Genomic DNA, 16,776 nt, shown 5'->3' with positions numbered 1-16,776 from the left:
CCCAAAATGGGGGATATTGCTGCTACAACTCACTATATTCAATAAGGCTTATACCAAATAAGAAATACATCTAAAGAAATATTAAAAGGAGGTATATATGTAACTTATAAGTCTTTTGAAATAGACTGGGAAGGTATAAAATCAAGAGGCCAGATTCAGCTTGTGATTTTGTCTTGGGGAGTCTAAAAAATAACTAACAGCAGTCACATATCAAAAAATGATCTCAATCAGGGGGCTTCTCAGAAACTGAGTCTGGTAGCATGCAAAGTCCACTGTGAAGGGAGGTGGGGAAAAAGATGTGGTGAGAATGAATCAGTATTAGCATAGTATAAGCTTTTTCTCAGGCTGAAAATCTATTTTATTAACTTGGATGCTGGTTAGCAGCTGGCTGGGGTGGGAAAATATTCTGCTTCATGAAGAGTTAAGGAGTAGAGTAAAAAGTTAAATGTGGGGGAAGAGTAATTAGGGGTGAGGGAGTGAAAGGCTAGAAAATTATTTGTAAGGTGGTAAGCAAACGGGGGAAATTATGGATTATATATAGCAGGGGAAATTACAATATACAACATAGATAATATGTATATTACAGACAGACCATCACATGGCCAACACATACACTCACGCACACACATAGACATACATTGAGAATCAATCTATGGGTAGCTGTTAAAAGGCTTACCTAGGTGAAATGGGAAAGAATAGTTAAAATATGCTTAATAAAAGCTTAAAAATATAGAGCTGGCAAGTCAGATGCAAAGTTTTATGATTTCTAGGCAAATCATGTTTGGTGAGGATAAAACACTGAAGAAAGACTTCTGTGTATTTCTCTCTCTCTGACTTATTTTACTCAGCATAATAGATTCCATGTACATCCATGTATAGGAAAATTTCATGACTTCATCTCTCCTGACAGCTGCATAATATTCCATTGTGTATATGTACCACATTTCTTTAGCCATTCATCTGTTGAAGGGTTTCTTGGCTGTTTCCAGAGTCTTGCTATGGTAAATAGTGCTGCAATGAATATAGGTGTAAGGAAGGGGTTTTTTGTATTGTATTTTTGTGTTCCTAGGGTATATTCCTAGGAGTGGTATAGCTGGATCATATGGGAGCACGATTTCCAGTTTTTGGAGGAATCTCCATATTGCTTTCCATAAAGGTTGAACTAGACGGCATTCCCACCAGCAGTGGATAAGAGTTCCTTTCTCTCCACATCCCCGCCAACACTGCTTGTTCTCATTTTTGTGATGTGTGCCAATCTCTGGGGTGTGGGGTGGTACCTCATAGTTGTTTTGATTTGCATCTGCCTGATGATTAGTGATGTGGAGCATTTTTTCATGTGTTTTTTGGCCATTTGTATTTCTTCTTTGTCAAAGTGTTTGTACATTTCTTCTCATTTTTGGATGGGATTAGATGTTTTTTTCTTGAAAATTTCTATCAGTGCCTTGTATATTTGGAGATTAGCCCCTTGTCTGATTAGTATTGGGTGAATAGTTTCTCCCAATCAGTGAGGGACTCTTGTATCCTGGGCGCTATTTCTTTTGAGGTGCAGAAGGTTCTCAGCTTAATATATGCCCATCTGTTAATGTCTGCTTTCACCTGCTTGGAGAGTGCAGTTTCCTCTTTGAAGATGCTTTTAGTCTCAATGTCCTGGAGTGTTTTACCTACGTGTTTTTCTATATATCTTATGGTTTCGGGTCTGATATAAAGATCTTTCATACATTTGGATTTAACCTTCGTTAGCTAGGAATCTAAGTTCAATTTTTTGCAAATGGCTAGACAGGTGTGATAACGCCACTTGTTGAAGAGGCTTTCTTTGCTCCATTTAGGATTTCTTGCTCCTTTATCAAAAATTAGGTGACTGTATGTCTGGGGAACATTCTCTGAGTATTCAAGCCTATTCCACAGATCTGAGGGCCTGTTTTTATTCCAATGCCATGCTGTTTTGATAACTATTGCTTTATAGTACAGTTTAAAGTTGGGGAACACCTATTCTAGGGTGTTTATTGTTCCAAATGAATTTCAAAAATGCCTGATCCACTTCTTTGAAGAATGCCATGGGTATCTTTAGAGGAATCGCATTAAATCTGTACAATGCTTTGGAGAGTATTGCCATTTTAATGATGTTAATCCTACCAATCCATGAGAAGTGTACGTGCTTCCATTTCCACGTGTCTTCTCTTATTTTTTGGAGCAGAGTTTTAGTTTTCTTTGTATAGGTCCTTCACATTTTTAGTCAAGTTGATTCCAAGATATTTGAGTTTGTGTGGCACTATTGTGAATGGGGTTGTTTTCTTAATGTCCATTTCTTCCTTATTATTATTGGTGTATAGAAAGGTCATTGATTTTTGTGTGTTAATTTTGTGGCCTGCCACCTTGCTATATGAGTCTATTGTTTCTAGCAGCTTTTTCGAAGAGACTTTAGGGTTTTCTTTGTAGAGTATCAAGACATCTGCAAACAGTGAGAGCTTGACTTCTTCCTTTCCTATCTGGATTCTCTTGATATCTTTTTCTTGCCTAATCGCTATAGCGAGTACTTCCAGTGTTATGTTGAATAGGAGTGGTGAGAGAGGACAGCCTTGTCTTGTGCCAGAATTTAGAGGAAAGGCTTTCAGTTTTTCTCCATTGAGGACAATATTTGCCTCTGGCTTGTGGCAGATGGCCTTAACAATATTATGAAAGGTTCCTTCCATTCCCATCTTGCTGAGAGTTTTGATCAAGAATGGGTGTTAGACCTTATCAAATGCTTTCTCTGCATCTATTGATATTATCATATGATTTCTATTTTTTTGTTGTTGATGTTGTGTATTATGTTGATAGATTTACGGATGTTAAACCATCCTTGCATTCCTGGGATGAAACTACTTGATCGTAGTGGATGATCTTCTTAATGTGGCATTGAATCCTATTTGCCAGGATTTTTTTTGAGGATCTTTGTATCTGTATACATCAGCGATATTTATCTCTAATTTTCTTTTTTCGTAGCATCTCTGTCTGATTTAGGTATCAAGGTGATGTTGGCTTCAAAAAGCTATTTGGAAGTGTTCCTGTTTTTTTTTTTTATTATTTCATGAAAGATCTTGCCAGGATTGGTAGAAGTTCCTCTTGAAAGGTTTGAAAAAATTCATTAGTAAATGTATCTGGGCCTGGACTTTTGTTTTTGGGCAGTTTTTTGATTACTGTCTTAATTTCCTCAATAGGAATGGGTGTGTTTAGATATGCTACATCCTCTTCATTCAACTGTGGAAGATTATAAGAGTCCAAAAATTTATCCATTTCTTCCAGGTTTTCATTTTTAGTGGCATAGAGTTTCTCAAAGTAGTTTCTGATTACCCCTTGGATCTCTACCATATCAGTAGTGATATCTCCTTTTTTCATTCCTAATATAAGTTATCAAGTTTAGCTCTCTTTCTTTGTGAATTTTGCCAGTGATCTATCAATCTTGTTTATTTTTTAAAAGAACCAACTTCTGCTTTCATTGATTTTTGGATTGTTTTCGGGTTTCCACTTCATTAATTTCTGCTCTCAGCTTTGTTATTTCCTTCTGCCTCCCTATTTTTGGTTCTTTTTTTTTTGGGCCACACCCTGTAACACTCAGAGGTTACTCCTGGCTATGCGCTCAGAAGTTGCTCCTGGCTTGGGGGACCATATGGGACACCGGGGGATCGACCGTGGTCCGTCCAAGGCTAGCGCAGGCAAGGCGGGCACCTTACATCTTGCGCCACCGCCCGGCCCCAATTTTTGGGTCTTTTTGTTGAGTACTTTTTAATTCTATGAGCTGCATCATTAAGCTATTCAGGTATGCCCCTTCTTCTTTCCTGATGTGTGCTTGCAAAGCTATAAATTTTCCACTCAGTACCGCTTTTGCTGTGTCCCATAGGTTCTAATAGTTTGTATCTTCATTGTCATTTGCTTCTAGGAAGCGTTTGATTTCATTTCATTTCATTTCATTTCATTTCAGCTCTTTGATTTCATCTCGGACCCACTGGTTATTCAGTATTAGGTTGTTTAACTTCCAGGTATTAAAGTTTTTCATCTGTGTCCCTTTGTGGTTTACATATAATTTCAGGGCCTTGTGGTCAGCAAAGATATCCTGCAAAATTTCTAACCTCTTGATATAATGGAGGTATGTTCTATGAGCTAGCATGTAGTCTATCCTGGAGAATGTCCCATGTACATTAGAGGAGAATGTGTATCCAGTCTTCTGGGGGTGAAGTGTATATATATATATATATATATATATAGCCTCTTTCTTCCATTTCTCTTTTTCAGGTCTAGTATATTCTTGTTGGGTTTCAGTCTGGTTGACCTGTCAAGATTTGACAATGCTGTGTTGAGATCTCCCACAATTATTGTGTTATTATTAATATTATTTTTCAGATTTGTCAACAATTTTATTAAATATTTTGTTGTCCCCTCATTTGGTGCATATATGTTTACGAGAGTGATTTCTTCCTGCTGTATGTATTCCTTGATTAATACAAAATGTCCATCTTTGTCCCTTACAACTTTCCTAAGTATAAAGTTTGCATCATCTGATATTACTATGGCCACTCCAGCTTTTTTATGGGTGTTTTTTGCTTGGATAATTTTTCTCCAGCCTTTTATTTTGAGTCTATGTTTGTTCTGACTATTCAGGTGCATTTCTTTTAGGCAGCAGAAGGTTGGATTGAGTTTTTTGATCCATTTAGCCACTCTGTGTCTCTTAACTGGTGCACTTAGTCCATTGACATTGAGAGAAAGAAAGTCCTGGGAGTTAGTGCCTCCTTAATATCAAAGTTTGGTGTGTATGTTGGTCAGTCTTGTTTTGAATAAGGCCATTCAGTTTTTCTTTTAAGAATGGTTTTGTGTCTGTAAAGTTTCTGAGCTGCTGTTTGTCTGTGAAACCATGTATTGTTCCTTCAAACCTGAAAGTGAGTTTTGCTGGGTGCAGTATTCAAGGCAAAGCTTTTATTTCATTGAATTTTGTCACTATGTCCCATCACTGCCTTCTGGCCTTGAGTGTTTCCGGTGACAGTTCTGCAGTAAATCTCAAGGATGTTCCCTTGAATGTAATTTCTCTTTTTGATCTTGCTGCTTTCAGAATTCTGTCTCTATCTGTGGGATTCATCATTGTGACTAGGATGTGTTTTGGGGTGTTTTATCTGGGGTCTCTTTTAGTTGGTACTCTTCGGGCATGCAGGATTTGATCGCATGTATTCATTAGCTCTGGTAGTTTCTCTTTAATGATGTTCTTGACCGTTGATTCTTCCTGGAGATTTCCTTCCTGGGTCTCTGGGACTCCAATGATTCTTAAGTTGTTTCTGTTGAGCTTATCATAGACTTCTATTTCATCTGTTCCAATTCTTTGAGTAGTTTGTCCATTGTTTGATTGTTTGCTTTAAGGAATTTTTCCAATTTCTTCTGCTGTATGGAATTGTTATTCATCTCATCTTCCAGTGTACTAATTCTATTCTCAGTTACTGTTAACCCGTGGGAAAGCTCAACCATATTTTTCTTCAATTCATCTACTGAGTTTTTCAGACCTGTTATTTGACTTGAAATTTCAGTTTGGAGTTTTCTATTTCTATCTTCCTATTCTCTTGATTCTTTTTAGTGTTCTCTTCTATACTTTCTTTGAGTTCTTTGAACATCTTCCATATTGCGACTGTAAACTCCTTATCTGAGAGACTGACTAGTTGGTTGGTCATGTTCAAGTCATCAGATTTGCCATCGTCATTCTCTATGTCTGACGCAGGCCTGTGATGTTTCCCCATTGTTACACTTATATTATGAGTTTTTCTACGTGTTGTGCTTGTATTCATTGGCTAAATGATTTTGCACAGCCGGGAAGTGAAGCAGAGATGCTGTGCTCCTCTGGCTCCACCCTTTCTGGGATTGTAAACTCACCTCCAGGGAAGGCTCCAGAGAAGGCAAGCCATCACAGATGAGCCATATATAGGATGAAATCAGGCCGAAGATGGAGCACAGCACAGAAGACAGGCAGATAGGGGTGCTGGCATCTGAGTTCCAACAGAGTTCAGCGGTTTCCCCTTTCTGAGTGTGTAAGCTCACCTCTAGGGAAGGCTCCAGGGAAAGCGAGCCATCTGCAGATGAGCCACGCACAGGATGAAATCAGGCCGAATATGGTACACAGCACAGAAGACAGGCAGATAGGGGTGCTGGCACCTGAGTTCCAGCAGAATTTAGCGGCTTCCCCTTTCTGGGCTTGTAAAGTAAGCTATTTCTTATTCACTCAATTGCTCGCTGGGTAGCTTCATAATGCAGTTTTTGGGGGGTTCACTTCCCAGGCCTCTGAGGAGAGCTTCAAGGATTCAGAAAAGACAGAGAAGCATAGGACAGGGTTCTCTTTAGGTCCTCAGTTTCCTCAGAAGAAGCACAGCAGGGCAGAGACTCCACAAGGAAAGCAATCAGCACTTCACCCAGCAGTCCCCACAGTCAGCCATTTCTTACTCACTGGCTCACTGGGTAGCTTCATAATGCAGTTTTTGGGGGGTTTGCTTCCCAGGGCTCTGAGGAGAGCTTCAAGGATTCAGGAAAGACAGAGGAGCACAGTACAGGTTCTCTTTATTTCCTCATTTTCCTCAGAAGAAGCACAGCAGGGAGGAGACTCTGCAGGTGAAGCAATCAGCACTTCACCTGGCAGTCCCCACAGTCAGGCATTTCTTACTCACTCACTTGCTCGCTGGGTAGCTTCAGAATGCAGTTTTTGGGGGGTTTGCTTCCTAGGGCTCTGAGGAGAGCTTGAAGGATTCAGGAAAGACAGAGGAGCACAGGACAGGGTTCTTTTTAGGTCCTCAGTTTCCTTAGAAGAAGCACAGCAGGGCGGAGACTCTGCAGGTGAAGCAATTAGCACTTAATATGGCAGTCCCCACAGTCAGCCATTTCTTACTCGCTTGCTCGCTAGGTAGCTTCAGAGTGCAGTTTTTGGGGGGTTTGCTTCCCAGTGCTCTGAGGAGAGCTTGAAGGATTCAGGAAAGACCTAATGTGATTTTTTGCGATTTATTTTACTAATGCAATTTTTATTGAGAATATTTGGTAAGCTAATAATCATGAATATTTTGCCCCTAGCACAGACATCATTTCTGCTGCTCCTGCCCGCTGTTCCTTGCATTATCGGAGGCCTAAGGAAGAGAAGGGAGAGAAGTTTATTAAAGAATTAGATTTTGTCATACCTTCATCATAACTTCATCAAAGCCTACAGTGAAGAGAAAGATTGATGATGAGCAGAGACAATATCAGGAAAAGTGGGAGACACAGTATTACTTTTTTGAGCACGGGGCATCCCACATGTCTTATTTGCTCAGAGAAAGTTGCATTGTACAAGGAATACAAAGTAAAACGCCATTATTCAACTAAATATGCTGAGGAATGTGAAAAATATCAAGGAAATGAGAGAGCCAAGCGGGTTTTCAGCCTTAAAGCATGTCTAATGAGGCAACAAGATTTCTTCAAGAAAGCAACCAAAGAGAATGTTGCATCAGTCGAAGCTAGTTACATGGTTAGTGAGATGATTGCTAAGGCAGTGGAACCATTCACAGAAGAAGATTTTGTTAAAAAAAATGTGTGTTACAGGCTTCAAGTATTATCTGTCCAGAAAAGAAAGGTCAGTTTAGCAATATCAGCCTTTCCACGAACACTGTGGCAGAACACATTTCTGACAAGTCAAGTGACATTTTTCATCAACTGTGTGAGAAAGCCAAATGTTTTTATGCATACTCAGTTGCTCTTGATGAGGGCACTGATATAACAAACACTGCGCAGCTCACAATTTATGTCTGTGGGTTGATTGCAATTTTGAATTGACAGAGGAGCTGCTCACAATAATTTCAATGCATGGCCATACCACCGCTAGTAAGCATCTGTGTGATGCCATTGAGAATGCAGGTTTGCCATAAAAGAGGTTTGTTGGAATAATAACCAATAGAGCACCATAGATGACAGGGAGGAAAAATGGACTGGTGGCACTGGTTCAAAAAAAAACTTGAAGTGGAGCATGTAGAGAAGACCATTGCTCTTCACTGTATTATCCATCAGCAGGCCCTTTGTAGTAAATGCCTGCCATGTGACAATGTGATGTCTGTTGTTGTGAAATGCATCAACCAAATCAGATCCAGGGGCTTAAAGTACAGTAGTTTCCGTGCTTTTTTAGAGGAAATGGAGTCAGAATATAGAGATGTGCTCTATTTCATTGAGGTACATTGGCTCAGCAGGGGAAATGTCCTGAAAAGATTTTTTGAGTTGAGTGAAGAAGTGAAAGCCTTCATGGAGAAGGCTGGGAATGCTGTTTCTGAGTTGAGTGATCACAAATGGCTCATGGACTTAGCATTTTTTGTTGAGATCACACATGAGCTGAATGTACTAAACAAGATGTTACAAGGCCCGGGGCAGCTTATCAGTGCTGCCTATGACAACGTGAGCGCACTCTCCACAAAACTTGTGTTTTGAAAATCCCAGCTCTCTCGCACAAGCCTTTGCCATTTACCAGCATGCAAGGAACTTGTAGATGCAGGCATAACATTCAGTGGTGAGAAATATGTTGATGCTATTTTTAAGCTAGAGAAGGAATTTGATCACAGATTTGCAGACTTCAAAAAGCACAGATCCGGGGCTGGGCGGTGGCGCTAAAGGTAAGGTGCCTGCCTTGCCTGCGCTATCCTTGGACGGACCGCGGTTCGATCCCCTGGTGTCCCATATGGTCCCCCAAGCCAGGAGCAACTTCTGAGCACATAGCCAGGAGTAACCCCTGAGCGTTACCGGGTGTGGCCCAAAAAAAAAAAAAAAAAGCACAGATCCACTTTCCAAATTTTTGTGGATCCCTTTTCCTTTGATGTGCAAGATGCCCCTCCTGTGCTTTAAATGGAGCTCATTGACCTGCAATTCAAATCTGATCTCAAAACCAAGTTCAGGGAGATTAGTGGAAATGCAGACATGCATGAGCAATTTTTGAGAGAATTGCCCCCCAATTCCCTGAGCTTTCCTGAATGTTCAAGTGCACCATGTGCCATTTTGGGAGCACATATTTGTGTGAAAATTTATTCTCCACATTAAACTTTAATAAGTCAAAGTACATGTCTAGATTTAATGATGATTATTTTCAAGCCATACTGAGAGTCTCAAGTGCTTCCTCTCTAAAGCCAAATGTGGTTCAGATTTGTGAGGAGAAGTGCTGTCAAATCTCTGGCAGCAAGGAATAGGCAAAAGATGCCATGTTCAGAAGAACTTCTCATGATCTTCACTCAATATTCTATTCACGTTCAGAAGAAATAATTAAAACTATTAAGAAGACATTTGAGGACTTTTTTCGTGAAATTCCTTATGCGGACCTGCCTCACCCCGACTTTGCCTCTAGGTAAATTGAGTGTGAGACCCCTGCTCTAAACCCTAACAACCACACTCATCATTCTGCTTGCCTAGAATGAGCATTTGAACAAAACCCTGGGATAATTTTAAACTTTTTACCATGTTAAGCATCCACTATTGTAAAGTCTCTTGCATGGTCAGCATAACCACCGCTGGACTAAGCCACAGTTTCTGAATTAAGAGCAATCCTGAAGAGCTTCCTAAGCAAAAATCAAGTGCTGAAATTGGACGGTATTCTGGTGTGCATCAAGGACTAATATGCTGATATGTTTGCCAGGTCCAAGATCCAGATGTGTGAGTAGGCCAATTGGGAAGCCAGGTGAATGTGCTGCATCTCCTCCAAGGCCCTGTCATGACTTAGCTACCAATAAATGGCTTCCTGCAGAAAAATAATCTTTATTAATACAACAGATAAAGGGGTATTGTATAAAATATAGAAACAGAAACATACTAACAAAATTAATAGTCCTATCAAAAGTACAAAAAATGAAAATGCACTTCTATGTTGAAAACATAAAGATGGCCAAAATCTTGCAGCACTTTTGTAGGAAATACATTGAATAATTGAATCTATATGATGCTGAGCAGGATAGTCATCTTGACACCATTATTTTTTTTTCTGATGAACATGGTTTCTTCAATTTCTTTCTGTCTTCTTTTACTTACATTAATAGTGATTCACAATTTCTTTATAGAAGTCTTTCCATTTTGTTAGATGACTCCCAAGTATAGTTGGGAGGTGAGATTTTTGAAATGTATTTTTCATTGATTTTTAATGCTATGGATATTTGTTTGCATGTTGATTTTTAGCCTCCAAATTACTATATAGATCATGTAGTTATTTTTGTTGAGTCCTTAGGTGTTTGAAGTATGTTATCATATAATCTACCATTATTATAGTTATAATTCTATTTTAAATTTGAATTCCCTAATTTTTTGAAGAATTGTTATGGCCACTCATTTCAAAACAGAGTTGAACAATTGATTGTGGCAACCTTATCTTGCACCTAATTTAATGAGAATGGTAAGTCTTTAATTGAGTACTATGTTGATATGATGTTAAAATCATTAACAGAGATAAATTTGAAAATTGAGCAATGCTATTTTGCAAGGAAAATTTAGGAGAATCTTAGGGAAAACCTAACGTTTAAAATAGATATTTATCAAGAACATTCAAAAAGAAGGGATACACATGGGCACATTTTGATATACAATTCTACAGATTCTATGACAATAAGAAATTTCAGAGACATAGAAAATAAAAGAATCTTCCAGCATAATAAGCTCTCAAAATTTTTAACTGCTAATATGAGAACAAAACAAGCTGCTATCCACACAATGGAAAGCCAGTCAACAAGAGAGGAGATGCCCAAGTCATGCCTGCTGCCTCTAGCACCAAGAATCACTATTTTCCCAATGGTTCTGTATCATCACCCCTTTATGATTCTTTTGGAGGACACCAATGCAAGCAAATTCAGGTATGGAAATTAGGGGTGTAATATAACCAGTGATTTTGGGATTTAGTGTGGGTACCACCCTCACCCTGTATCTATCTTCTTCTCAGTGTCTTGGCTGATGAGTAAGGCCCCTACAACTTGCAGTATTAGTAATAGTGCTTTGACTTTCTGAACAATTTTCTTAGTTTGACAATGTCATCCTGATAGGAACAAAATGTTTTAAAAGAATGGATAACTATTAACAAGTTTATTAAATCTTCTGCCATCATCTTAACGACCTCAATGGAAATACAATAGCTACCACAAATGTGCTTCTACTATACTTTTTCTTTTCCATTTAAAAAAAAACTCATGATTCTTCTGTTTTTTAATTTTAATTTTTTCTTTCTTTTTTCAATATTTGTGCTTTATTATTTATTTGCTTTTATTTATCTGGAAGAAAATATGTTATAGTCAATTATGTGATGTATTTGGGGGAGATTTGGGCCATATCCGGTGACACTCGGGGGTTACTCCTGACTATGTGCTCAGAAATCATTCTGGCTTGGGGGACCATATGGGATGCTGGGGTGTCGAACCGCAGTCCATTCTAGGTTAGAGTGTGCAAGGCATACACCTTTCTGCTTGTGTTACTGATCTGACCCCATGAAGTATTTTCTTCAAATAAATTTAAAAAGTTAATTATATGAAGGGCAAATTAGTAATATAAATATCTATGAATACAGAAAGCATTTTAACAGTTTATGGAAACCATCATATTTCTGCTTTATAAGTCACTATGAAAAATATGCATTAATATTTGTGAATGTTTATTATAAGTGAATTGAATACAATTCAGTATTGAATATGACAGTTATAGAGGGTTGCTCCTAATTAATTTATCAGCTTTTAAAGGGTCAGACTCCTCTTCTGGCTGACCAGGAACCATACGCACCTGTGAAAAACAAAATTTCTCTATTTTATGGGGGTAGGAATAATACCAATGTATTGTTACACTCTGCCTATCAAGTTGTAGGTAAGTCAGAACTGAAGAGCTTCAAATGATGACATAATCAAATTATCTCAGGCAGTCAGGAAGTTGTTAGTTCCTTTGTAGATTGAGGATCCCAGTCAGAAAAAGAGAAGCAGATTCAAGCTGATTCAAATAGGGTGGTTGTAAGCAGAAGTTATACCCTATAAGATTTGGCATTCCATTGTCAAGGAAACAGAAAAGAAAAAAAAAGCACTTATCAGTGAAATCAAGCACTAAGACAAGATTCAAATTAATAATAAGAGTAGAGCATTCTAGAGCATATAAGGTTCCAAATAAAATTGAATGAGCTGAAAACACTAGCAAGCTACAGCAAACAGATCTGACAGGTTGAGAACTGTATCATGAATTTGAAGACAAAGTTCAAGCCAGCACTCTATGTTTCTCTGAGATAACAATTCTCAGAGACATCAATATGGCAAAACTCCAAGTATGTGGGTATTTTGACTGGTATTAACAGAATGTCTTTGGTGTGAGAGCAGACACCCTTCATTCCCTCTCTGTGCATTCTTATTCTTCTTGGAGAACTGGCAGCCATAACCACTCCCCACAAAAACCTCTGTATCCTTAATAGCACTTTGAATTTAAGGACAACATTATTTGATGATGCTGTCATCTTCTAGGAATACACCAGTTTAGATTCCAATGAGTAGCTGAGGTTACTGGATGTTCAGGAATAAAGAAAATAACAAAATGATCTGTCAGAAAGAAATTAGTAAATTTCTGCTGTTGACTTATGAACTCATTAGAGATTAAAATAATTATCACAAATTTCTTTCTCTCTTGACTTCTTTTTTCTTTTTTTAAACTCTTAAATTATCTTTATTTAAACATCGTGATTACAAATATGATTATAGTTGTATGATTACAGTCATGTAAAGAACACCCCCTTTCACCAGTGCAACATTCCCATCACCAGTTTCCCAGATCTCCCTCCTCCCCACCCCACCCACACCTGTACTCGAGACAGGCTTTCTATTTCCCTTATTCATTCATATTGTTATGATAGTTTTCAGTGTAGTTATTTCTCTGACTGCTCTTATTACTCTATGTGGTGAACTTCATGTCATGAACTGCACCTACGAGCCCTCATCTCTATTGTCTCTGAGATACTGTTAAAAATATCTTTCATTTTTCTTAAAACCCATAGACAAGTGAAAAGAAAGAAAACAAGTGAAATCAGTCTTTCTCTCTCCCTCTGACTTACTTCACTAAGCATAATAGATTCCATGTACACACATGCATAGGAAAATTTCATGACTTCATCTCTCCTGATGGCTGCATAGTATTCCATTGTGTATATGTACCAAGGGCATCTTGGTTGTTTCCAAAGTCTGGCTATTGTAAATAGCATTGCAATGAATATAGGTGTGAGGAAGGAATTTTTGTATTGTATTTTTGTGTTCCTTGGGTATAGTCCTAGGAGTGGTATAGCTGGATCGTATGGGAGCTCAATTTCCAGTTTGTGAAGGAATCTCCATATCGTTTTCCATAAAGATTGGACTAGACGGCATTCCCACCAGCAGTGAAAAATGTTCCGTTCTCTCCAAATTCCACCAGCACTGCTTGTTTTACTTCTTTGTGATGTGTGCCAATCTCAGTGGCGTGATGTGTTATCTCATAGTAGTTTTGATTTGCATCTCCCTGACGATTAGTGATGTTGAGCATCTTTTCATGTGCCTTTTGGACATTTGCCTTTCTTATTTTTTTTTTTTTACAAAGTGTCTTCATTTCTTCTCCCCATTTTTTGATGGGGTTAGATTTTTTCTTGTATAGTTCTGTCAGTAACATGTATATTTTGGATATTAGTCCTTTATCTGATGAGTATTGGGTGAATAATTTCTCCAACTCAGTGGGTGGTTTTTGTATTCTGGGCACTATCTCCTTTGAGATACAGAAGCTTCTCAGCATAATATAGTCCCATCTGTTTATCTCTTCTTCCATTTGTTTGGAGAGTGCTGTTTCCTCCTTAAAGATGCCTTTAGTCTTAATGTCATAGAGTGTTTTACCTACATGTTGTTCTATATACCTTACAGTTTCAGATATGATATCAAGGTCTTTAATCCATTTGGATTTTACCTTTGTACATGGTGTTAGATGGGGGTCTAAGTTCGCTTTTTTGCAAGTGTGCCAACACGAGTTGTTGAATAGGCTTTCCTTGCTCCATTTAGGATTTCTTTCTCCTTTATCAAAAACTAGATGGCTATATGAGAAACATTCTCTGAGTACTCAAGCCTATTTCACTGATCTGAGGGTCTGTCTTTATTCCAGTACCATGATGTTTTTATAATTACTGCTTTGTAATACAGCTTAAAATTGGGGAGAGTAATGCCTCCATATTCTTTTTCCTGAGGAGTGCTTTAGCTATTCGAGGGTGTTTATTGTTCCATATAAATTTCAGAAGTGTTTGATCCACTTTTTTGAAGAATGTCATGAGTATCTATAGAGAAATTGCATTAAATCTAGTCCTCTTTCTTCCATTTCTCTTTTCAGGTCTACTATATTTCTTTGTGTTTCAATTTGGTTGACCTATTAAGTGTTGAGAAGCCTGTGTTGAGGTCTCCCACAATTATTGTGTTATTATTGATATCCTTTTTCAGATTTGACAACAATTGTATTAAATACTTTTCTGGTCCCTCATTGGGTGCATATATGTTTAGGAGAGTGATTTCTTGCTGCTGTACATATCTCTTGATTAATACATAGTCTCCATCTTTGCCTATTACAACTTTTCTGATTATAAAGTTTGTGTCATCTGATATTAGTATGGCCACCCCTGCTTTTTTAAGGGTGTTGTTTGCTTGGATAATTTTTCTCCAGCCTTTGATTTTGAGTCTATGTTTATTCTGACTATTCAGGTGTGTTTCTTGTAGGCAGCAGAAGGTTGGGTTCAGTTTTTTGATCCACTTTTCCACTCTGTGCCTCTTAACAGGTGCATTTAGTTCATTGACATTGAGAGAGATAATTGTCATGGGGTTTACTGTCATCTTTGTGTAGAAGTTTGGTGTGTTTGTTGGTCTGTCTTGTCTTTAGAATACATCTTTCTGTTTTTCTTTTAAGGCTGGTTTTGAGTCTGTAAAGTTTTTGAGCTGTTGTTTATCTGTAAAACTATGTATACTTCCTTCACACCTGAAAGTGAGTTTTGCTTGGTGCAGTATTCTTAGTGAAGAATTAATTTTATTGAGTTTTGTCATTATATCCCACCACTACCTTCTGGCTTTGAGTGTTTCTGGTGATAGGTCTGCTGTAGATTTCAAGTATGCTCCCTTGAATGTAATTTCCCTTTTTGATCTTGCTGCTTGCAGTATTCTATCTCTATCTGTTGGGTTCATCATTGTGACTAGGATGTGTCTTGGTGTGTTTTTCCTGGGGTCTCTTTTATCTGGTAATCTTTGTGCATGCAGGATTTGGTCACAAGTTTTCTTTAGCTCTGGTAGTATCTCTATGATGATGTTCTTGACTGTTGATTCTTCCTGGAGATTTTCTTCTTGGGTCTCTGGGATGCCAATGATTCTAATGTTGTTCCTGTTGAGTTTATCAAAGACTTCTATTTTCATCTGCTCATATTCATTGATTAATTTTACCATTGTCTAATAATTTGATTTAAGGTGATTTTTTAGTCTCTTCTGCTGTGTGGAGTTGTTATGCATTGCATCTTCCATTGCACTAATTCTATCCTCAGCTGCTGTTAACCTAAGGGAAAGCTTATCCATTATGTTCTTCAATGTCTGCTGAGTTTTTCAGATCTGTTATTTGACCTGATATTTCAGTTTGGAGTTTTCTGATTTTTATCTTCATATTCTCTTGATTCTTATTAGTGTTCTGATATATACTTTCTTAGACTTCTGTGAGCATTCTCCCTATGTCTTCTCTAAACTCCATATCTGAAAAACTACCTAGGTGTTTGGCCATTGTTGGGTCATCAGAGTTTCCATCTTCATTTTCTATGCCTGATGTTGGTCTGCATAGTTTCCCCATTGTAACGCTTATGTTGAGGGTTTTCTACGTGTTGTGGTGGTATTCATTAGCTAGGTGGAGTGCGCAGCCACGAAGCGTAGCAGAGCAGTCATGGTCCTCTGCTTTGACCCATTATAGGTGGGCTTTAGGGGCCTAGCAGAGTGAGCCTATTATCAGCAACTCCAGCACAGAAAGACACACCTCTGCCCAGGCACATCATCAAGGAATTAATGCTAGAGAAGATCAACGTTCCCAGGTTGAAGCAAGCTGGGGGAAGCCTCAAAATGTCTGCCGGCCTTAAGGGGCTCATCAGTGTCAGCCTTATTCACAACTCCAGCCTGGAAAGACACACCTCAGCCAAGGCACACCCTCAGGGAATGAATGCCAGAGAAGATCAAAATTCCCAGGTTGAAGCAACCTTGGGGAATCCTCAAAGTGTCTGCTAAGCTTAAGGGGCCCAGCAGAGTCAGCCTTATTCACAATTCTGGCTCAGAAAGACACACCTCAGCTGAGTTACATCCTCAGGGGATTAAGGCCAGAGAAGATCAAAATTCCCAGGTTGAAGCAAGCCAGGGGAAGCCTCAAAATATCTGCCGGGTTTAAGGGGCCCAGTTTTGTCAGCCTTATTCACAATTCTGGCCTGGAAAGATACAGCCTAAGCCAAGACACGACCTCAGGGGATTAATTCCAAGGAAGATCAAAGTTCCCAGATTGACACAAGCTGGGGGAAGCCTCAAAATGTCTGCCAGGCCTAAGGGGCCCAGCGGAGTGAGTTTTATCCTCAACTCCAGACTGGAAAGACTCACCTCAGCTGAGGCAAGCCATCAGGGAATTAATGCCAGAGAAGATCAAAGTTCCCAGGTTTAAGCAAGCCAGGGGAAGCCTCTAAATATCTGCCGGGCCTAAGGGGCCCAGCAGAATGAGCTTTATCGCAACTCCAGCCCAGAAAGACTCACCTCAGCCAAGGCATGC

The 16,776-nt window shown here is 38.8% G+C and overlaps 1 protein-coding gene across 1 annotated transcript in view; it reads left to right on the top strand.

Moving 5' to 3' along the window:
• The window catches only part of LOC126007187 (disintegrin and metalloproteinase domain-containing protein 20-like), a 44,769-nt gene extending 28,519 nt beyond the window's left edge, over nt 1-16,250 (top strand). The window contains exon 6 of the mRNA XM_049772663.1: nt 15,954-16,250. Coding sequence (XP_049628620.1) covers nt 15,954-16,250 — 297 coding nt within the window. The remainder of the gene's footprint in view (nt 1-15,953) is intronic.
• The last annotated feature ends 526 nt before the right edge of the window (nt 16,251-16,776 follow it).

Source organism: Suncus etruscus, chromosome 4 (assembly GCF_024139225.1).
Source record: "Suncus etruscus isolate mSunEtr1 chromosome 4, mSunEtr1.pri.cur, whole genome shotgun sequence".
NCBI classification, from domain to species: Eukaryota; Metazoa; Chordata; class Mammalia; order Eulipotyphla; family Soricidae; genus Suncus; species Suncus etruscus.
Note: the sequence above shows the minus strand (reverse complement) of the source record. Positions and strands in the feature narration are given on the sequence as shown.